The sequence below is a fragment of the Heteronotia binoei genome, chromosome 7, assembly GCF_032191835.1.
Source record: "Heteronotia binoei isolate CCM8104 ecotype False Entrance Well chromosome 7, APGP_CSIRO_Hbin_v1, whole genome shotgun sequence".
Taxonomy (NCBI): domain Eukaryota; kingdom Metazoa; phylum Chordata; class Lepidosauria; order Squamata; family Gekkonidae; genus Heteronotia; species Heteronotia binoei.
In genome coordinates, this window is record NC_083229.1 from 135,112,927 (window position 1) to 135,136,529 (window position 23,603).

At 45.0% G+C, this 23,603-nt stretch overlaps 1 protein-coding gene across 1 annotated transcript in view; it reads left to right on the top strand.

Moving 5' to 3' along the window:
* DNAH5 (dynein axonemal heavy chain 5) overlaps nucleotides 1-23,603 on the top strand; it is a 266,064-nt gene that overhangs the window by 155,153 nt on the left and 87,308 nt on the right. Inside the window, exons 51-60 of the mRNA XM_060244379.1 lie at nucleotides 3,250-3,448; nucleotides 5,788-5,960; nucleotides 7,877-8,007; nucleotides 8,857-9,010; nucleotides 9,507-9,774; nucleotides 13,358-13,589; nucleotides 15,740-15,854; nucleotides 16,778-16,954; nucleotides 21,744-21,947; nucleotides 22,788-22,967. Coding sequence (XP_060100362.1) covers nucleotides 3,250-3,448; nucleotides 5,788-5,960; nucleotides 7,877-8,007; nucleotides 8,857-9,010; nucleotides 9,507-9,774; nucleotides 13,358-13,589; nucleotides 15,740-15,854; nucleotides 16,778-16,954; nucleotides 21,744-21,947; nucleotides 22,788-22,967 — 1,833 coding nt within the window. The remainder of the gene's footprint in view (nucleotides 1-3,249; nucleotides 3,449-5,787; nucleotides 5,961-7,876; nucleotides 8,008-8,856; nucleotides 9,011-9,506; nucleotides 9,775-13,357; nucleotides 13,590-15,739; nucleotides 15,855-16,777; nucleotides 16,955-21,743; nucleotides 21,948-22,787; nucleotides 22,968-23,603) is intronic.

A 23,603-nucleotide genomic window follows, 5' to 3' on the forward strand; every position in this document is an offset into this window, starting at 1 on the left:
AAAGCCCTGACTTTTGGGTTTAACTGGCTTTTAGAATGTTAGAATCATAGAATAGAATCATAGAGTTGGAAGGGACCTCTAGCGTCATCTAGTCCAACCCCCTGCACAATGCAGGAAACTCACAAACACCTCCCCCTAAATTCACAGGATCTTCATTGCTGTCAGATGGCCATCTAGCCTCTGTTTAAAAACCTGCAAGGAAGGCGAGCCCGCCACCTCCCGAGGAATCCTGTTCCACTGACGAATTGCTCTAATGGCCAGGAAGTTCTTCCTAATGTTGAACTGGAAACTCTTTTGATTTAATTTCAACCCACTGGTTCTGGTCCTACCTTCCAGGGCCACAGAAAACCTTAAGTACTTGAAGATGGTGATCATATCACCTCTCAGCCGCCTGTTCTCCAGGCTAAACATCCCCAGTTCCTTCAACCTTTCCTCATAAGACTTGGTCTCCAGACCCCTCACCATCTTCGTCGCCCTCCTCTGGACCCATTCCAGCTTGTCTATATCCTTCTTAAAATGTGGTGCCCAAAACTAAACACAATACTCCACATGAGGTCTTACCAGAGCAGAGTAAAGCGATACCATCACATCACGTGATCTGGACACTATACTTCTGTTGATACAGCCCAAAATTGCATTTGCCTTTTTAGCCACCACATCACACTGTTGACTCATGTTCAGCGTATGATCCACTAAGACCTCTAGATCCGTTTCGCACATACTACTGCTAAGACAAGTCTCCCCCATCCTATAACCATACATTGGATTTTTCCTACCTAAATATAAGGTATATAATAACTCTGTGTTATCTAAGGTATAACATTCTGTGTTATATAAGGTATATATATAACACTCTGTGACACAGAGTGTTGGACTGGATGGGCTATTAGCCTGATCCAACATGGCTTCTCTTATATTCTTATGTTAAATGCAGAACTTTACATTTATCTCTGTTAAAATTCATTTTATTGGTTTTAGCCCAGTTTTCTAGCCTGTCAGGGTCATCCTGTATCCTGTTTCTGTCGTCTTCTGTGTTTGCAACCCCTCCCAATTTAGTATCATCTGCAAATTTAATAAGCATTCCCTCTATTCCTTCTTCCAAATCATTGATAAAGATGTTGAACAAAACAGGTCCCAGGACAGATCCTTGAGGTACTCCACTTGTCACTCCTTTCCAAGAGGATGAGGAACGATTCACAAACACTTTTTGGGTGCAATCTGTCAACCAATTACAGATCCACCTAACGGTAACAGGATCCAAACCACATTTCACCAACTTGTCAACAAGGATAGTATGTGGAACTTTATCAAAAGCCTTACTGAAATCAAGATAAACGATGTCTAGAGCATTCCCCTAATCCAGCAAGGTAGTCACTTTCTCAAAAAAAGAGATCAGGTTAGTCTGACATGATTTGTTCTTGAGAAACCCATGCTGGCTCTTAGTATCCTACCACACCTTTATTGGCATAACGAAAAGAGATATACAGAGACTTGTCAACCAAACAACAATCAGATGTGTCTGTTCAAAGCATAAAAGGCTAAACTAAGATAAAGATCACAATAAAACCTTGCTTAGAATAATTTTTAACAATTTCAGCCAAGAATTTGGCAACAGCTTTTGTGATATGGATTATGTTGTCATTTAATAGGAAATGGCTATCCTATTTTCTGGCTCTTAGTAATCACATCCATTCTTTCTAAATGTTCCAGGACCGACTGTTTGATGATTTGTTCTAAAACTTTTCCAGGTATAGATATCAAACTGATGGGTCAGTGGTTACCTGGATTGTCTTTTTTCTGCTTCTTGAAGATGGGGACAACATTCGCCCGCCTCCAATCTTCTGGCACCTCTCCTGTTCTCCAAGAATTTTCGAAAATAATAGCCAGAGGCTCAGAAATTACATCCGCAAGCTCTTTTAGAACCCTTGGATGCAATTCAACTGGTCCTGAGGACTTAGTTTCATTTAAAGAAACTAGGTGTTTATGTACTACCCCTACGCTGATCCTAGGTTGGAACTTCATACCCTCCTTATATGTTCTGTTTTTGCCATGTTGAGCACCATTTCCCTCAGAAGAGAAGACTGAGGAAAAGTAGGAATTGAACAGTTCCACCCTCTCTTAATTACCTGTTACAATTTCACTTTCTTGCCCTCGCAATGGGCCTACCATGTCCTTGCTGTTTTTCTTGCTCTGAGCATAAGAAAAGAACCCGTTTTTGTTGTTTTTAGCATTTTTGTCCAGCCTAAGCTCATACTGAGCTTTAGCTTTCCTAACTTTTTCTCTACAAGCACTGGTGATTTGTTTATATTCATCCTTGGTTATAAGACCCTCCTTCCAATTCCTAAAGGAGTCTTTTTTATTTCTCAAGTCTTTAGAGAGCTGTCCATGGAGCCACTTCGGCTTCTTTAGGCCTTTTCCATTGTTTGTAAAATGTGGTTTATGCTGTTCTGCTTTTAATTGTTGGCTGCCTAAGAAGTGCCTTGTTTGCGCAGCATAGCAGGATATAAGTTCTGCAAATTCACAAGATTAAATGAAATTCCAGTTTCGTTCATTTTGTTGACTGTGCTGATCTACTGCTCGGGAGACCCTCAGATTCAAACACGAAACAATAATAAGCAGAAACTCTCTCAGGCTTTTGGTGAGCGAATGGTCTGAATTCTCTGACCAGACTTCTTTTTTCCCCCTCCTTCCTTTTAGGGAGCCCTGGCCTTTCATGTATTTATCAACATGGATCTGGAACATTTGTGGGGGTAGAACCACTAGGAAGGGGAGAAAAAGGCAGCCTGGGATTCATATTCTAGGAGCCAAAAAGGAAACTCTGAGGTTTTGTGTGTGCTGGAAAACCGTCCACCCCCAGAGCACTTTTTTGTACTTGTTATCTCAGGAGCGCATTTTACCTTTTTCTTGGGGTTGTACTTTTGGGGGTCAGGAGTTCCTGATGTCTGTTGCTGTTATTGTTGGAAGGAATATATCAATTACACTTAAGGCTTGTTGAGCCTCATCCTTACAACTACCAGACATGGCACTTCTGAAAATCGTCACACACAAAAGTTTGCATAGATGTTGTACCAACCCAGGGTCAATGAGCTTGCTCCTAAGCAATGGGAATATATTATTGCCCTTTTTAATACTATTTTCATGACTTTTGTCACATTTTACTTTGTGAGCAGGTCTCTGAGAGGCAGCATATAAGTTTCCTAAAGAAATAAATAAGTCAGGTTCAGAGTCTGTTTTTTCCTGGTTATGCAGGTACTCATCAGACTGTGGCAGCACGAGTGCAAGCGGGTGGTTGCAGACCGTTTCACAGCTCCTGAGGATGTGGAGTGGTTTGATCTGGCTCTAGTGAAGCTTGTAGAAGGGGCCTTCGGCGGGGGGAGAGAAGCCCTGGTGAAGCCTGGTGTGGAGGCCTACTTCGTTGACTTCTTAAGAGATGCTCCTGAAGCAACAGGTAAAGAAATTCTGTTGTCTAATGCAAAAGTAATTAATTAATTAGCAGACAAGAGAGGAGTGGAAGGACTCGACGTTATGCCAGAAGCAGCAGTAGAAAGAAGCACAGATTAAGGATCAGACCCTTGGTCCATCAAAGTCAGTATTGTCTACTCAGGATGTTTCAGAGTTTGCATTGGCAGAAGCCGTGGAGGAAGGCCTTCACAGATGCTGACCTGAAGAATGCAAAACTGGTTGCCTCAAGCAGCTGGCTGGGAGCGGCTGTCCCAAGAGGGGTCTAAGAACGAGCAGTGAGGAGAAATCACTGGCTGCTGGCACTCCTCTTGCTCCTGGCCGGTGGTAGCAGGGAGGAGGTTGTGGGCATGGCTTGTGCCCATTGTCTCTTCTTGAACCCAGGTTTAAACTGAAGGTGTCCCTGCAGTGCTCCTTGGGGTAGCAAAAGACTTTGAGCTGGCCCTGCAGCCCCATTTTGAAAACTGTGTATGAAGTGGGGAGGGCTTTCCACATCCCATGTTTGACTGCAGTCAGATTCTAAACCTACCTGAACATTTGGGTAAAATGACTGGGAACATTTTAAATAAAAGATTGGAAGACGGGCATCTGGACCCTGCCCTACTTTTAGTCCAGTCTGGCTCATTTCCAGTTTTGGAGCCTGACTGAGAGAACACATGAAGCTTCACAGGGTCGCCAGGTCTGTGTTGAAAAATACCTGGAGACTTTGGGGGCGGATCCAGGAGAAGGTCAGGTTTGGGGATGGGAGGGGCCTCAGCATGGTACAGTGCCCTAGAGTCCACCCTTCCAAGCAGCCATTTTCTCCAGGGGAGCATAGCATAGCAACCCTGGACTTCTTTGGCGGTCTCCCATCCAAGTGTGTGAGATCTGACCAGACTGAGCTAGCTTGAGCCACTCAGCTCAGGGATTCTTCTCCTGCCAGGCCTGTCTTCTGTCGCACCTGGTTTTCGTTTTGCAAGAAGGAGGGAGGGGGAGACAGAGTTCTTCCTACTGGGTATCTGGGACTTGTTTCTCTACCTGACTGAGCTGTAGTGAAATAGTGGCAAGAGGCAAGTGTGTTTTCTGTTGCCTGGCAATTCTCATTTGCTGTACGATGAATAAAGTGGAAGCACCATAAAATGCCTGTTGGGAAAAGAATACCCTTTTCTTTTTCCTAAAAAGAAATGCCTTTTATTTCCAACTAGGTCCGGAGAAAAAAAAACATTGGAAAGGTAAGTTGTAGGTGTCTGAGGCAGCCGGAGGTTTCTAAAGCGCTTGAGCTCCACACCCAGCTGTGCATGTTTTAGTTCCACAGAACACGCTTGGCTAACGCATCACAAGATTTGTGAATGACTGTCATTTAGTCAGGAATAAATTAGGCAAGTTGCATGCGTGGCTGAAAGAAGCTTCATCTTGATGGCTGCCCTGATGGCCCAGCAGAGCGGCCACAAAGCCTTCGCCCTTTGCCCTTGCCACTTCCCTGGCCTGACTCCATCTAGGAAAAAGTCGCTGCAAAAACATTGGTGGTTCTTAATAACACTTCATGTGTACCCAGAGTGGCATTTCTGAAGATCCTTCCCCATGCTGGGGAAATAAATGAGGAACTTGCATAATTTTACATCATCAGAATTTTGCAAACAGCTTTAAATAGTAGTGCTAAATGCTTGGGGCAGCATTGGAGATGAACTTCTTTGTTCAGTTCAGGCATAAGACCAAGCCATGGTTTATTATGATGATGGTTACTTAGCAAACTGAGAGTTCGGCTTGCGGACGATGACTCAGATCCTGGCTTGCCACAAGAAATGTGGGCTTCATCGCCTTTACTATGACCAGGTGTTGCGAAAGCAGGGGTTTGAAGCAAGCCCAGATGTCTACATTCACATATCATACAAAACTGGAGCTAAGAACAGCTGTGGTTAATAAACATCAAACCATGGTTGCAGATCCTAGTTGGATGGCACCTGATTAACCATAGTTAAAGGAATGATAACCACACTAACCATAGTTTAATTAAACCATGGACTTGCATTGTATCTGAAGTGAACAACTGTGTACAGTTAACTGTAGCGTTCTGTGGCATGAGGTAGCAACTAGAAGGTGTAGGACCTAAATAGTGTCAGCTAAAATGTTTTCAGGGCTTGAAGAGTTGAACCATTGTGTGCTACCATGGAAATGGGAGTGGCCATGAGCAACCACAATTCGACTACCTATAATGTGGTGTAACTTGACAGGTTTTCTCAGCTCATCACACAGAGAAGACCTTACAGTCAGAAAATGGACATGAGCAGTAGGTAAACCCGACAGCTGTCTTCAGCCTGAAATCCTAATGCTTTGTTCTTCTCACCTCAGGAGAGGAGCCAGACGACGTGGAGGTTGACATGCCCAAAGTGTATGAACCGATTATATCTTTGGAGCACCTAAAGGAACGACTGAATATGTTCTTACAAATATACAATGAAAGTATCCGTGGAGCGGGCATGGACTTGGTGTTCTTTGAAGACGCCATGGTTCATCTAGTAAAGGTATTGCTGGCTCCCCTGGACTCTTTAGCATAAAGTTCAGTGAACTAGACCACCTTTGCAGTCTTTCTCAGGTCAGTAGAGAAACAGTGAAGATGCTGCCCTTGGAGGCATAGAAAGCCAGACCCTCCTTCCGGATGCAGTGATGGCCAGGGGTGCCATACCTAGACTGCTCCAGAAGGTGCCACTAGTGCCCTGGCTCTTTCTGATTGGATGCCGGGAGGACATGCTGGAAATAGAGACACCTGCAGGGAAGGGGGGGCTTTTTCCTCCTAACACCTAATTCATATTATTAAAAACAGTCTGTTGCTTGCTGAATTTCTCTAAAGCTGGACTTCTAGAAAATATGGAAAGATGAAATAGTAGGCATATATCCATTTAGTTGACTGCTTAGTACAAAACGCTGCCCTGTGGCGCAGAGTGTTAAAGCTGCAGTACTGTAGTCCTTAGCTCTGCTCATGTGCTGAGTTCGATCCCCGGCAGAAGCTGGGTTTTCAGGCAGCTGGCTTGAGGTTGACTCAGCCTTCCATCCTTCCGAGGTCAGTAAAATGAGCCCGCAGCTTGCTGGGGGGAAAGTGTAGATGACTGGGGAAGGCAATGGCAAACCACCCCGTAAAAAGTCTGCCGTGAAAACGTGAGAGCAAACGACTGGTGCTTGCACAGGGGACCTTTCCTTTCCCTTTTTTTCCTTAGTACAAAAATTGTGTCATTTGCACACAACCACCTATAGGTGGGATCAGTACACGACTTTGCTGGCATCTCACGTCAGTTAGTATGAACCAGAACCTCAATTTGATGCTTATCAAACCAACTATCATGCCTTGGATCTCACCTAGAATTTCTGCTGATGCAAGGAGGGGTCTGATTTCTGACAATTCTCCTTTTTTTGTGGGATTCTCAGTTCCTTTCCCCAAGCTATTCCTGGGGGCAGAGAGCAGGAAAACTTTCCTCTCCTTGTACCCATGGAAATTCCAGGCAGGAACAAAGTTCTACTATAGTGGGTTCAATGCATGGGAGAGGCGAGGTGAAAGTGATCCTAGCTCTTTACAGCTAGGACAGACTGCACTTCAAGGCTGGGGAAGGGGCCAACGAGGCCAACTATATATACACATCAGGGTTCCCGTGCAAGCACGCTATTGGCCCATTCAAACCAGCAGTGGGGCTGTGATTGGAGCAGGGCAGCAGGGGTTTGGATCCTGCTGCCCATTGTTCCCAAGACCCCAAGCTCTCTTCGTAGGGCTCTAATGAGGCAGGCAGGAGCACCCAATTCAGTTCTCAGTTGAAGCCACATCCGCAACAAAAGTCAATAACTATTCATGTTGGCATAAAGAAGGATGGCCAGAATTGTACAAATTACGACAAGCATGTATATAGAAGCGTTAGTTGATGGAATAGGCAGTTGTGCTTTCCTGCTGGTTTGTCAGTCTACTGATGGCATGGGGGGGGGGGCGCTCCAGTAGGTGGTTGTGAGGTTTTGCCAAATGTCTGAATTGGACCACAAAAAAATCCAAAACCAAAATTCAGCACAGCAATCTCTGTTTACCTGTCCATTATATCTGCTCCCTGTGCCACAGGAATAATCTTAGTTCGTTAGCCTTGGGGAACAGAAGCTGAACTGGGAAAATAACAGTGGAAACCTTTTCTTTTATGAAGACTGTGATCTTTGCTCCGGTGTCCTTCATCCTCCTTTATGTTTTCTGTGGCAGTGTTACACTGCCTTAAGTAAGGTGCCAGTTGCTATTCCATCTTAAAGATTCTCTCTTTAGAAGCCACGAGATTACTCTTTGACAGAACTTAGGCTGCTTGAGTGGGAGTCAAGGCCTCTGCCGTGATTTTGGCGATATCAAAGAATTCAGTGCAACTGCCTTTTTTTTTTTTAGCATCTGTGATTTAACAGCAAACTTCATTGTATTCTTCAGATCTCTCGTGTAATCCGCACCCCTGGGGGGAATGCTTTGCTTGTTGGAGTTGGTGGTTCTGGAAAGCAGAGCCTGACAAAACTGGCCTCCTTCATAGCTGGCTATGATACATTCCAGATCACATTAACAAGGTAGGCCCTTTGCTAGACAGTTTCTTAAACCATGTTGTGAATACAGTTCCCAGCCTCCTGCCGGGGGTGGGGGGGGCTTGCCCTGATTTTAAGGCCTCCAACCTGCTGCCACAGAACTGGCTGGCGGGGGACCCCAACCCCCAAAGAGAACTGGCATGTTGCAACTTGTCTGGTGTGATGATGTCACCTGGAAGTGATGTAATCATGCCAGGTATGTAATGGTGTGTGTGTGTGGGGGGGGACACTCTAGCATTTGGAAAACTTTGTATATCACTTCTGGGTGATGACATTGGGTGCGAAGGGGATTCCCCCGCCAGGCAACCTGGCAACCCTAGTTGTGAATATTGTTTGTGTTGAATTTTTCTGTGAGGGAAGATTTATTCAGGTCTTTTCTTTTGTTTCCAAATTCTGCCCCATCATTCTGTGAATAAATACTTGATGCTATATTCGTAGGCCACCTAAAGGTTTTTTTTAGCAGTGTGGTGGGAGGGGAACACTTCCTGTGTTCTTTCCACACAACATTACTATGATGGCCAGTTGCTTATTTGGCTCCCCACATCTTCCTGTTGCACCTTCCAGTAGCATCCAGCATGTAGCTGTGTTGGTCTGAAGCAGCAGAACAAAGTCTGAGCCCAGTGGCTCCTTTAAGACCAACCAAATTTTATTCTGGGTAGAAGCTTTCATGGGCATGCACGGTTCAGATAGTCAGATGGAGTTCCAAGGCAATAGGCCGATGCTCAAGATCAGGAGACAATGAAAGGATATGGAGGCATGAGATGAAAGGTTTTTCTCCCTGCACCTGTCTGGGCCCAGAAGCCATGGCTGAGGAGGGCTTTGGTTTTTCTTCAGGTCTTACAACACATCCAACTTGATGGAAGACCTGAAGCTCCTGTATAGGACTGCTGGGCAGCAGGGGAAAGGAATCAGCTTCATTTTTACAGACAATGAAATAAAAGATGAGGCTTTCTTGGAGTACATGAACAATGTCCTCTCATCAGGAGAAGTAAGAGATGTTTCCCACCTTCTCGCTTTTAGTTCTGTGTTTTTTCTTTATGGCCTTGGTGACAGAATGGGGAAGAAGTGTTCAGGAAAGAGGGTGTGAATTTCCTGGATCACAGTGGGGTGGATTTTATTTAAAGGTCGGGCTACATCTTTAAAGCTACAGTTCTGAGCACCCTTATGAGGAAATCTGCCCCTTTGAACTTCATGGGCCCACATTCTGACAAAATGTTGAGGTGCTAAAACTTAGCTGAATTGAGGGAGGGAGTTTTTTAAATATGCAAATTCTAATTTGATGGGGCTGTGATAAGCATGTTATTTATCTGAGGTTATTTTGATGTTAGTTAATAGGGAATGAAAAAGAAAATTAAAGATGGTCTTCTAATCAGATCTAATCCAAGTTAAAGCAGATGATCAAGCTAACTGCTCTGTAATCTGTAGACAAATTTACACAAAATAAATCTGTTCTTGTTTTTAAAAGTTCTCTATGTCCTCCTAAGGTTTCTAATTTATTTGCCCGTGATGAAATTGATGAAATCACAAGTGACCTCATATCTGTTATGAAGAAAGAGCACCCACGTCGGCCTCCAACCAACGAGAATTTGTATGACTATTTCATGAGCAGAGTTCGTCACAACCTTCATGTCATTCTCTGCTTTTCACCAGTTGGTGAAAAATTCCGAAACCGAGCATTAAAGTTCCCTGCCCTTATTTCTGGCTGTACTATAGATTGGTTCAGGCGCTGGCCCAAAGACGCTCTGGTCGCTGGTGAGTCTGGAGATCTTTTGCTTTTTAAAAAGTTATGAGATTTGTGCCTGTGAAGGATCATGTCAGAAGCTTACTCGGGAGGGCGACCACTTTAAATTTCTCTCCAGTCACCTTCCCTCATTCCCTCAGTCACACTCACAGAAATCCTGTCAGAACTCCCCAAAATTGGCACCAAATGGTTTTAAAGTCAAAAACCACAAAAATATTTATTAGATAACAAAAGGCAAGGGAGGGGGATAAAATACTATTGATTTTAACTCTTCAATATTCACAAGGCAAATCAGTTGGCAGATGGTTGGCAGAATAAATCAATTACTGTTCACAGAGATTTCTCAGGCTGAGGTAAAATATAACAATAACTTTGGCAGGAGATCTTTAAAATAACAATAAACCAGGCAGGTTCCAGAATCCTACAAGATTCTACTTCAGGCAGGCTGTGCCTTCTGGGCACTCAGAATGCTGTTACTTCAGATGTCTAGCCCTAGCTTCGGCAATGCCAAATCATAAAAATAACAAACCACAATCTCTCTTTCCACACACACATAGAGAACTCCTGGCTGATGTCAGTGTATTCTCCCTCACAGACCCTTTCACACTAGCTAACTTCCAGGACTCGCAGCCCTCAATACTGATGCGTCTCAGCCCCACAGCTAGTCTTCTGGTCTGAGTCTTGGGTAACCCTGCTGACCACCAAAATCCAGTTCTCTCCTTAGTGTGTATTTGTGTGATCTGATCTGTACACGGAGATTGCCTGATGTGCTGGCAAAATCTCCCTCAGAGAGTTTCAAACTGCCTTAAAACTCTCTTCCAGACAGAGACTACACAGCTCTGTCTCCCATAAGGAGCCCAGCCTCACTGGTTGCTCTCAGCCCCTCGTCCAGTTGTCTTTACAATTGACCAGCCTAAGCCCACAGTCTTCATTTCAGACTCCTTCTCTGAAGACTTCTCTTGAAGACTCCTCCTCTAAGACTCCCCTCCTGAGGTGACTGCTAAGCAAACCTCATATGGATACTTTTATGTTGCTAGCGCAAGGTTCCAGCCAATAGCTGCAAGCCTGTTCCCCAGCTCTCAGCCTAAGTTCCTGAGTTCATCACAGTGCCCATCTGAGATAAATTTTGCTAGCGGCTCCAACAGCACAAGAATTGCTCCTGTAGCAAACTATATTTCATGTCATATGTCCTTTCAGAAATAAGGTGATAACTGTCCCATATGTCTCATTTTAAAAACAAAACTGTTCCAAAAGCTAGAAAGATATTAAGGAATTTCTCTGAAGATATATAGAATACATTTTCTGCTTTTCTCCCTTGCCCTCAAGTTATAGCTCGATACATTAAAGTTGTGTTCTATTGTTTTTTTAAATGACGACTTTGAACTGTGTAGCCATATGTACAGGGGTCATTTTGTAGAAAAAGACGTGCTGAAGCTCATTAGCACAACTCATTTGCATATGCCACACATCCCTGACATCACCGGAAGGTGTACTAAATTATATCAGCTCAGCATCTACCTTCAAATGCTTCTTAAATTAGAATTGTCAGAATAAAACCTTACTCTCATCATATTTTTTAAATTACTCTCTCCTATGTGGCCACATTGGCATGACGAAGATTTCCATCTGTCTGTTTTATATGTTTTGGTTATTTCCCCATTTTTTGTCGGGGGGGGGGGATATTAGAAAGTTTGTCAAATCTTTGATGTTCAGCAAAATTCTCACAGGGGGTTTAAGCAATGGAGCCCAGATGCAAGTTTTTTTTTTGGGGGGGGGGTTTAAAAAAGAGCACAATAAAATTTAGATGTTCCAGAGCTCCACTCCTGTGAACTCCTGCCCAAAATGCCTGCATATGTAGAAGAAGAAGATATTGGATTTATATCCCACCTTCCACTCCGAAGAGTCTCAGAGCGGCTCACAATCTCCTTTACCTTCCTCCCCCACAACAGACATCCTGTGAGGTAGATGAAGATATTGGATTTATATCCCGCCCTCCACTCCGAAGAGTCTCAGAGCGGCTCCTAATCTCCTTTACCTTCCTCCCCCACAACAGACACCCTGTGAGGTGGGTGGGGCTGAGAGGGCTCTCACAGCAACTGCCCTTTCAAGGACAACTCCTGCCAGAGCTCTGGCTGTCTCAAGGCCATTCCAGCAGGTGCAAGTGGAGGAGTGGGGAATCAAACCTGGTGCTTGCAGATAAGAGCCCACACACTTAACCACTACACCAAACTGGCTAATGTAGCGTTTGAGATCAAGATCATGTCAGGAGGATTTCTTAAAGACACTGTCCTATTGCTCCATTTTTTTTATAACGCGCCCCCCCCCCGTCCCGTGCAAGGCTGTCGTTTGCCCAGTGGGGGGGGGGGGAGTGTGCCTCCTGAGACTGAAGCCGAGGAGTTTTCTCCCCACAGAATCAGCAACATCCCAGCAATAGGGAACGTCAGGTGGTGAGAATTAGAGAAGGGCATTCCCCCTGTAGCTTTCCTCACATTGAAGTTTTTAGCAATCAGAGCTTTTTACTGATAAACCAGAAAGAGATTGTGTGGATAATGAGCACTTGAAGAGTTCAGCAGAAAGATTTTTCCTTCTCCGCACACCTGATCTCATGCATGGTGCTTACTTTGAAGGACATTTCATTGTGTTCAGTAGGGCTTTCTCACGAGTAAGTGCATTATTTCATGAAACTGCAGTTTCTGTCACTCGAATTATCAGAGGTTTCTTGGCTGAAAAATAAGCCCTGATTCAAATGTGTTTCCTCCCATCCTTCTACCTGACCCCATGGCTCCTGTTTACAGTTCCCCCCCTGGAAAGATCTGATAATGATTGCTTTACATTTACATACAGAAGAGCCTTTTTTGGTTAAGCCAGCTGTTTTTGTAATATCTGTATACAGGTTAAATAAGCCTGATACAGCTCACTTTCAAACTATGAATTAGCAACATTTGGCTAATTCCCACCATGCTGTTGCAACCCTGATCTGATTTGGGCTCTAGCACAAATACAAATCAAAGTTGTTGTTTTTAAAGTGGGAATCCTTCCTTTGATATCTAACCTATTTTGGCTGTAAGTTCTTGGGATGTGTTGGATGATTCCAGGGGACTTTGAAACACATTCAGTGGGGATTCATTTAAGTGAGGGCTCTGAAGCACAGGACTTCTCAATTTATTTTATTTAAAAATACTAGAGGGTTTAGCCAGCTCAAATGTTCATAAAAGTTACTGGACAGCTGAATATTTTCTTTTAAAAAAACACATTGATGTCTGTATTTCAAATGCAGGAATTAAATGAAACCCACCTACAGGTTTATCCCATCCAGACAAGACAACTAGCATAACTACTACTAGCATTACTAGCATTGTAATGATAATTACAATGAAAGGATAAGTGTGAAGCTAATTTTAATTCTGGCCTTTGACATGTTCAAAACTTTCCAACCCTAGACGGCAAAGTTCTCTGTCTGCCCTTCATGGTGGGGCTTTCAGGTTTACACTTTATGGTTCCATGGTAGATGAAATGAAAAAGACCAGAAGGCCATAATGTATGTCTGAAATTTGTCATATGAGTATGTAACATGGAATGTTTTTCTTTTTTCAGTGTCTGAGCATTTCTTGTCCTCCTATGAAGTTGACTGTACTAATGAGATCAAGAGAGAGATGGTGCAGTGCATGGGCTCCTTCCAGGATGGAGTAGCGGAGAAATGTGTGGACTATTTCCAGAGATACCGTCGGTCCACCCATGTCACTCCCAAGTCTTACTTGTCCTTCATCCAGGGATATAAAGCAATCTACAAAGAAAAACATGCTGAGGTACAAACATTGGCCAACAGGTAAAGTGTTGATTTTTCTACTTCCGTTTCCAGTTATTTTCCTCCAAATAATGTATAGACATGTGCATAATAGCTAACCAGTTTTTGAGAGCCAGTTTGGTGTAGTGGTTAAGTGTGCAGACTCTTATCTGGGAGAACCAGGTTTGATTCCCCACTCCTCCACTTGCAGCTGCTGGAATGGCCTTGGGTCAGCCATAGCTCTCGCAAGAGTTGTCCTTGAAAAGGCAGCTGCTGTGAGAGCCCTCTCCAGACCCACCCACCTCACAGGGTGTCTGTTGTGGGGGAGGAAGATAAAGGAGATTGTGAGCCGCTCTGAGACTCTGAGATTCAGAGTGGAGGGTGGGATATAAATCCAATATCTTCTTCTTCTAGTTCCTGGTAGGGATGAGCACAAACCAGCTGACAAATTAAAACTCATCATGAATTTTGGCTGGTTCACAATACACAAACTCAGCTTCATGAACTGAAGAACCACAACAAACTTCCACAAATGCTGCGGCAATTTGTGATGGTTCAGGACCATTTGTGAAAATTCTGCTCTTTGTGAGAAACTGCTGAGGGGCTAGGAGCTCCCTACCACTCAGCTGTTTGGTTTAAATGGCACCTCTGCTTTCTGCTCTCTGCAGTTTTCCATTGGGAGCAGAAAGCAGGGTTTAAATGACCCTGCTTGAAAGAAAGGGGTGAAATGTCTCCCAGGAGGCCCTTCCCCTCTTTTCTGCTGGCCCTTTAAAAGGACTGCAGAAGACAGCCCAAGAGAGCTGTGGGACAGGGAGGATCTCCCTACTGCGCAGCTGTTTTTGCATTGTCTTCTGCAGTCCCTTTGAAGTTTTAAGGGACTGCACAAGACAGCCCAAAATAGCTGAACAGTCTGGGGTGAGCTGCTCCCCCCTGCTCAGATGTTTGGGGGCTTTCTGAAAACCCATTTAAAGGGACTGTCAGCTTGTGTTCAATTGCTTCCTATCGATACTAACCATATTGCCTATACTGTTTATTTGTTCAGGACTAACCCCTTTGCCCCTTAGTAGAATGCAAGGTATGTCAGAGGGAGGCAGAGGAAGGGAGGGGAGCCTTGGGCGCCAGGGGCAATAAACGGCTGGCAGAACACTGCGCCGTTTCCCAGGCCCCGCAAGGCCGCCAGGCGAAAGGGGGAGTGTGGATGGCTCAGGAAAGACAGATAACAGGCGTGTGAATCAAACACCTCTGAGAGAGAAAGTAACTTTTGTTTTAGGAATGATTTAAAGGGGCCTGCCTTTGATGTACCCCAATATATGCCAGCAACCATCCAATGTATGTTATCACTTTCAAAGGTCTTCTCCAGTAGAAACATTGTATATCCAATAAAGAAACTTATTTCTGAAGAAAGAGTTCTTTTATTCTGGAATCTCAATGAACACTACGCTGACAGGGACCGCAGTTCCTTTCAGTTGGGTTTGCAGGGCCATGAATCGTACAAACCAGTTCAATTTGTGAATGAGCCTTTCAGTTCATTGTTTGGTTTGTGGTTCAGCTGCTAACCATGCACCAAACTGCATTTTCCTGGTTTGTGCCCCTCCCTAGTTCCCAGTGTTAAATATTCTGACTTGTCATGGTGAGGTCCAAGCTAGAAATTCAGTTGTCTAGCCTAGTCTTATCAGATCTTGGAAGCTAAATAGGGTCAGCCCTGGCTGGTAATTGGATGGGTGACCTCTGAGCAATGCCAGGGTTGTGACACGGAGGCAGGCAACGGCAAACCACCTCTGAATATCTCCTGCCTGGAAAACCCTACAGGTCTGTCAGCTGTGACTGGATGTCCCTTTCCACAACCACCAATTACAAGAGGTTGGGACATATGTGAGCACAGTATGGAAAGGTGGGGGGGGGGGTAGACAAGGGAGAGGTGCTTTATCCTTTTCCTACCCATAATGGCATCCCATAATGGATATCTGCCTTCTAAAGGAGGGACACACAGCTGTCCTTCACCCATAGCTTCTGATTTCCAATTAGGTAGAATGTTTTTATGTCCTTCAGAATTTATTTAAGAAACAAAGAGTGAGGCAGGCAATTGGCTGGTTTGGTCTGAGGAACGAACAGGCAGGATATCAATATATCTGTGTCAAGTGGACAGCCATGCATTTTGACTGCTGAGGGATTATTCTTCTGGGTTCTTGCAGAATGAACACTGGACTGGAGAAACTGAAAGAGGCCTCTGAGTCAGTGGCTGCCTTAAGCAAAGAGCTGGAAGCCAAAGAAAAAGAGCTTCAGATAGCCAGTAAAAAAGCAGATACGGTAAAGTGGGAATCCATAACCTTCTTGAGCTTGTGGGCACTTCGGAATGTTGAGACCACGACTGATTCCTCCCCGGCAGGTGCTCCGCCCCCCCCTCCCCCGGACTCCTGCTTGAGCCGGCTCAAGCGATCGATTCCCCACCAGTTGCTGCAGCTACCTCCCATTCCCCTTGCAGTGACCACATCTCAGTTTTTGGAGGTCTTGTCACCACGAGGGGAATGGGAAGCATCAGTCCATGGGTACAATTGCAGAATGGCTGCTGGGGGGAGGGAGGAGCAGCCTCAGAATGGCTGCCATGGAGGATGGAAGTAATCACAGAACACAAAGCTGGTGGCAGTTGCTCTCAAATGAGTGCTCCCTGCAGACGCAAGGTTAATGCCTCTCAGGCTTTCTGAAGCAACTCCTGCTCCAGTGCGGAACAGGAAAGCCAAGACTGGATCTTTACTTTGGGGAAGAAGGAAGCAAGTGGTAAGACCAGCTGGTCTTTTCATTCTTTAGGTTACAGAATTTGTGAGATTTCATTGCTTGATCATTGATGCTTTGATACTTCATGAGTGTTTGATAACTCAGAGAGCCAGTTTGGTGTAGTGGTTAAGTGTGCAAACTCTTATCCGGGAGAACCGGGTTTGATTCCCCACTTGCAGCTGCTGGAATGGCCTTGGGTCAGCCATAGCTCTGGCAGAGGTTGTCCTTGAAAGGGCAGCTGTTGTGAGAGCCCTCTCAGCCCCACCTACCTCACAGGGTGTCTGTTGTGTGGGGAGAAGGTAAAGGAGTTTGTAAGTCACTCTGAGTCTCTGATTCAGAGAGAAAGGCGGGGTATAAATCTGCAATGGTTCTTCTTCTTCGAAGTGTTTTTGTGTGCACAGTTCCATGAACGGATGCTGTTCCCTTTCTCCATTAATGTGTGTGTTTTGCCCCAATAGGTGTTAAAGGAAGTTACCGTGAAAGCCCAGGCTGCTGAAAAGGTGAAGGCTGAAGTACAGAAAGTCAAGGACAAGGCTCAGGCGATTGTGGACAGTATCTCAGCAGACAAGGCCATTGCCGAAGAAAAGCTGGAGGCTGCCAAACCCGCTTTGGAAGAAGCTGAGGCTGCTTTGCAAGTTAGTGCCCGGCAGCTGGAGGGTGGAGACTTGGCCCAGCTCAGATGTTTTGCTCTCTCTCAGGCCCAGGCATGGGGCTGGGTGAGGCCATGGCTCAGTGTCAGATGGAGCAGCTGCTTTGCATGTAGAAGGTCCCAGTTAAATCTGACCCAGCTTTGTCCCCCAGATTTCTCTCAACAGCAGCAGCCTGGACCAGGGAGATAGAGAGGTGGGATCATGGTGTTGAGGTGCCTCACCAGCAGTCTAGGCTAGGGGAAGGGGTGGTCTGTCATGATCCTACTGAAGTGTCGCATCCAGCAGTCTGCCAGTTTTGAGTGTGTGTCTCTCCTCCTGAGGGCTCATGGCAAAGGAATGTGTCTCTCTGTGTTAAATGCGTCCAAGGGTACTAAAAGAACTTGTGGGCATAATTTCTGAGCCTCTGGCCATTATTTTTGAGAATTATTGGAGAACAGATAAGGTGCTAGAAGTTTGGAGGAGGGCAAATCTTCCAGAATGGGGAAAAGGAGGACCCAAGTAACTACCAACCCATCAGCTTGACGTCAATACCTGGAAAAGTTTTAGAACAAATCATCAAACAGTTGGTCCTGAAACATTTAGAAAGAATGGATATGATTACTAAGAGCCAGCATGGGTTTCTCAAGAATAAGTCATGTCAGACTAACCTGATCTCTTTTTTTGAGAAAGTGACTACCTTGCTGGATCAGGGGAATGCTCTAGACATCGTTTATCTTGATTTCAGTAAGGCTTTTGATAAGGTTTCACATACTACCCTTGTTGACAAGTTGGTAAAATGTGGTTTGGATTCTGTTACTGTTAGGTGGATCTGTAATTGGATGACAGATCATGCCTAAAGAGTGCTCGTGAATGGTTTCTCATCCTCTTGGAGAGGAGTGACAAGTGAAGTGCCTCAAGGGTCTGTCCTTGGACCTGTTTTGTTCAAGATCTTCATAAATGATTTGGATGAAGGAATGATACATTTGCAGATGATACTGAATTGGAAGGGGTTGTAAATTCAGTAGAAGACTGAATACAGGAGATACAGGATGATCTTGACAAGCTGTAAAACTGGGCTAAAACAAATAAAATGAACTTTAATGGGGATAAATATAAAGTTCTGCATTTAGGTAGGAAAAATCCAATGTGTCATAGGATGGGGGAGACTTGTCTTGGCAGTAGCATGTGTGAAAAGGATCTAGGAGTCTTAGCAGACCATATGCTGAACATGAGTCAACAATGTGATGCTGTGGTTAAAAAGGCAAATGCAATTTTGGGTTATATCAACAAAAGTTTCGTGTCCAGATCACGTGAAGTGATGGTATCACTTTACTCTGCTCTGGTTAGACCTCACCTAGCGTATTGTATTCAGTTTTGGGCACCACAATTGAAGAAGGATATACGTGTCCAGAGGAGGGCAACAAAGATGGCGAGGGGTCTGGAGACCAAGTCCTATGAAGGAAGACTGAAGAAGCTGGGCATGTTTAGCCTGGAGAGGAGATGTTTGAGAGGTGATATAATCACCGTTTTCAAGTACTTGAAGGGCTGTCATATAGGAGATGGTGCAGAGTTGTTTACTTTTGCCCCAGAAGGTTGGATCAGAACCAGTTTCTGGCTAAACATTAGGAAGAACTTCCTGACAGAGAGGTTCTTCAGTGGAAGAGGCAATTTTTCTCCAGACCAGTTTGGCAAGGGGTCCTGGAGGCTTTTTGCGATCTTCTGGGCATGGAGCAGGGCTCACTGGGAATGTGTGTGGGGGGAGGTATTGGTGACGTTCCTCACTGTGTTGGGGGTTGGACTGGATTACCCTGGAAGTGCCCTCTAACTCTTTGCTTCTATGCTTCTAAGTGATTTCTTACTTTCAACTGTTATAATATGTAGCTAGCACCATATCACAAACAAAAAATCCCCAACCATGTGGATTATACCCTAAAGGCCAACCTAAACAATGCGGCCTTGCACCCCTGTGGAAGCTAAATAAGTCCAGCAGTGGACAGATGTCATTAGCGAGTGCATTCCACAGGGCAGGGGCCACAACTGAGAAGGCATATGTGCTCACAAGGAACAACTTGTCTTCACAACAAGCTGATGGGAGTGTATTTTGCAGATTGGAAGGGGAGGCATCCTTTAATTAAAATGTGCATTTAATATAAGAACATAGCAACCTAAGGAGAATAACTTTGGAGAAATCATTTTTCCTGCTGTAGCAGAAGTTGGAAGACCCCTATGAAACTTTGGTATGTGTATATGTTTCTGAAAATTAGGAATAGCGGGAGACAATGATGGACATGAAGATGCTGATCATATCACCTCTCCTCTTCACATAAATCTTTGAATTGCTCTCCTGCTTCATTCTGTGGTCCAAGCCCACATCTTCTCATGATATTTGGCTCTCCCTTTTGAGTTCCAGTCCCCCGTGATTACCAGCATGTCTTGTTAGGTCAGTTCCTTCCTGGACACTTGTGGAAAAGCTTTCAGTTTCTTCCTCTTGAGCATTTGTGACTGGGGCGTAAGCCTGAGGGATGGTTATGCGGACAGGCGTTCCATGAAGTCTGGTTGAGAGTATTGGGTCAGACTTTGAATTGTAGCCCCTGATTGCTTATGCTACACCTCACCTGACTATTAGACCAACTGAGTTGCTTTTATAGTTGCTCGGTGTTTGTCATTTCTTGACTAAAGCACATTGTAATTCTCTGACTGAAAATGTCCTAAAAACCATTGCATTTGAGTACATTCACTATGAAGATTGCAATGTTTAAACCTTCCATTTCTCCTTTTACAATTTCGAGCTTTCCTTGATTCATATTTCTTACATTCCATGTTCTTATTTTATGCATCAGAGAGCTTGCTGGAGGGATGGCTTGGCCTGGGTGAGGCAGCTTTTGGTGGAAGAAGAAAAGGAAGTGATGGGCTTCCTGCTGCTCCTCCTGTCTTTTTGATTGTAGGGAGAAATGTATGACCAAGGCAGGAGATGCTGTGTTAGTTCCCGTGTGATCATCTCTGGCCTTGCAAGACCAAAGACTTCAGGTGTCCCTTTACAGGGCCAAGGAGGATCCAATATTCACTGAGGCAGGGGTTTAGGTGCTGGACCAATATTGGGGCAATGGTGGCTCTAGTCCCCACTTGTACATCACTGGCATAGACCCAGCTTCGCTCCTTTGTTCATGTCACTGGGGATACTGAGAGATGGCTAAATGCTGGTGGGGCATTAGATAAAACAACTACATGAGGTTCTAGTAGAGGTAGAAAAAAGCAAGAGTCCAGTAGCACATTAAAGACTAACAAAATTTGTGGCAGGGTAGGAGCTGTTGTGAGTCACTGCTCACTTCTTCAGATACAACTATAATGTAAGTCCATCTGTCCTTATAATATTAGGTGAATGGCAAAAGGATTGGATTGCGTGTGATATGCAGAAGGGTAGTAGGCATAGAGAAATCAGCATTAGAGAGCCAGTTCGGTGTAGTGGTTAAGTGTGTGGACTCTTATCTGGGAGAACTGGGTTTGATTCCCCACTCCTCCACTTGCACCTGCTGGAATGGCCTTGGGTCAGCCATAGCTCTGGCAGAGGTTGTCCTTGAAAGGGCAGCTGCTGTGAGAGTCTTCTCAGCCCCACCTACCTCACAGGATGTTTGTTGTGGGGGAGGAAGATAAAGGAGATTGTGAACCGCTCTGAGACTCTTGAGTGGAGGGTGGAATATAAATCCAATGTCGTCTTCTTCTTCTTCTTCATTAGTAATGAGACAGAAAACCTAGGTCTCAGTTCAATCCAGGAGGATGCAATGTTCATGAGTTTCATTATCAGCTGCAATTCAGCAGTCTCTCTTCTTATCTCCCTTTGGAATTCCTTTGTAAGAGATTTGCTGCTCTTAGGTCAGCAACTGAATGTTCTGGAAGGTTAAAATGTCCTCCACTGTTTTTTGAATGTTGTTGTTTCTGATGTCAGACTTATATCCATGAATTCTTTGTGAAAGGGACTGGCCTGTCTGTTCAGTGGAGAAGGTGGAAGGGCGTTGCTGGCCCACATCAGAGCAGGAGCAGGAACCTGAGATGGCTTGGCTGATGTTGCTGGGCCCTTGGATGGTGCTGCTGGGATCTATAGGAGAGCAAAGTTGGCATCTTGGTTTGTTGCAGGGCTTGGTACAGAGTCCATGTTGTGGGTGAGAAGTTGTCTTAGGTTAGCAGGCTGCCTGTAACGTCCCCCCCCCACCCCCCGGTTACCTGTGTGAGGGAAGTGTCGCTATCCAGCATGGGCTGCAAGGCGTTCATAATGGCCTTGCTGGAGTTGGGAGCTGTAGGTGGCCGTCAGTGGAGTTCTGTCTGCTGTCGTTTTCTTTGGGCTTGTCTTGTAGCAGGCTGTCCCTGGGTCTCATTCTGGCCTTTCCAGCCATCTTGCTCTCCATAGCAGGAGGACATTGTAGCTGTGAAAATGGCTGCGGGGATCCTTCAGGACTGAGTATCTCTGTCTGAGGGGCTGGAGCAGATGCAACTATAGTGTCAGGCTTGGCTATAGATTGTTTGATGTGGTTGGGGTGGTAGCTGGAGGCATGTTGATCTGTTTGCTGTTCTAGTGGGGGGGGGATAACTGGACAGAAAAGAAGACCAATGCAGTGAGGCCAGGCAGGTCCACCTGTTTAGAGTAGAGTTGAAGTTCCTTGTATAAACTCTGAGGGATTTTGTGTAAAGACTGGATGGAGGTCGGCAGATAAGTTCTTGTTAAATTCTCATGTTGTCATGGAGAGATCAATTGGCTTATCCCCCAGGAAACCTTTTCACTGTGTTCCCTTCAATCCCCTAGACGATCAAGCCTTCAGACATCGCCACTGTCCGCACGCTGGGCCGGCCGCCTCATCTCATCATGCGGATCATGGACTGCGTGCTGCTGCTCTTCCAGAGGCGGGTCAACACGGTCAAGGTAGACCTGGAGAAAAATTGCATCACCCCTTCGTGGCAGGAGTCCTTGAGGCTGATGACAGCAGGGAATTTCCTGCAGAACCTGCAGGTCTGTACAAAGCTTGGCTGCGTGGGGACAGGAATGGTGGGAAGCAACAAGGTGTCTATTGCAAGGAAGTCTCCCCCTGCTGAGATTTTGTCGACTGAAAACATTGCCTAGGCTTATTTACGAACTTGGCTCTCCATTCGGAGGGCATTTCCATGTTCCGTTCTAGGGCCCTGGCTACATGGCTATTGAAAGTGAAGCGGGTGACCCGCGCTAGTCCAGTCTCATCAGATCTTGGAAGCTGATGGGAGACCTCCTTGGATGGGAGCCCACTATGGTCACTATGCAGAGGCAGGCAGAGGCAAACCTCCCCTGCTCCTCTGTTGCCTTAAAAAGGCTGCAGTTGCTGGACGTTGCCTGTGACTTGATGGTTCTTTTCATCACTATTCAATCCCAGATGCAATTCCAGTGGGAGCACCTACTCCTTCCCTTCACTAGCAGCTGCACAGGATACCTATGAATGAACCATGAATTATGGTGGATTTTTGCCCCTGAATTACTCTTGCAGGCATAACTAGAGCCTCCTGAAGATATGAGAAACGATACCTCGGTTTGTGATCTCATTGTAGAATCTGAGTACTGCTGAAGACTGTGACACTAGTACAATGCCACAGAATGGGTGGAATGTTTTGATGGTAAAATCTACTTCATAGGGCAAGGTGTAAAAAGCAAGATCTTTTAAGAGAAGCAGCACAATACAGAGCAGTCCTCGTTGTCATTCAAATATACTGAGATCAGGAATACTTGGGGTGAATCAGGAACCAGTGAGGCCAATCAAATGGTGACTCATTTGCTGAGTTTTGTGCCATTAGTGAAGCTTCTCTATTTCCTTGATGTATCTAGCAATTTCCCAAAGACACAATTAATGAAGAAGTCGTGGAGCTGTTGAGCTCCTACTTTGAAATGAGCGACTACAACATTGAAACAGCCAAACGAGTGTGCGGAAATGTGGCCGGTCTTTGCTCGTGGACCAAAGCGATGGCTTCCTTCTTTGCGATCAACAAGGAAGTTCTGCCTTTAAAAGTAAGCCCAAATAAAGACCAGAGTAAAAAGGAGTCAGCTGGGATGTATCTTGTTGTCATGCTGCTCAGTGCAGAGAATTCCATCATAATCCTGAGTGAGATGTGCATGTGGAAATTTAGGAAATCAGGCAAAATTAGTTAGCAATAGACTGGACTGTACCAATGGAGGCAGAAGGAGGTATTTTAAAAAAATATTCTTTTATGTCCAGAAACTCACTGGAAGTGGAAACTAGCCTAGCAAGGAGAAAGATTCCAGCAGCCCTGCCTAACTTGCAGGTAGTTTTTGTGTATCAAGGAGCATTCATTCATATATCCCTCCCACATTGTGAAGTCATTGTGAAGATCCTGTGAATTGAGGGGGAGGCGTTTGTGTGTTTCCTGCATTGTGCAGGGGGTTGGACTAGATGACCCTGGAGATCCCTTCCAACTCTTTGATTCTGTGATTCATGCAGAACAGTCTTATTATTTTAGGATTTGGTTGACTCATTCTGCAGAATGTGTACATTGAGTCTGGGCATCTCTATCTAAAGCAATGTATGCTCTGAAATTTTCTAAATGCTTTATTGAATAAAACCTACTATCTCATTAACTATTTACTTGGCATGAGTGACTCTACTAACATGTGGATAGTTTCAGG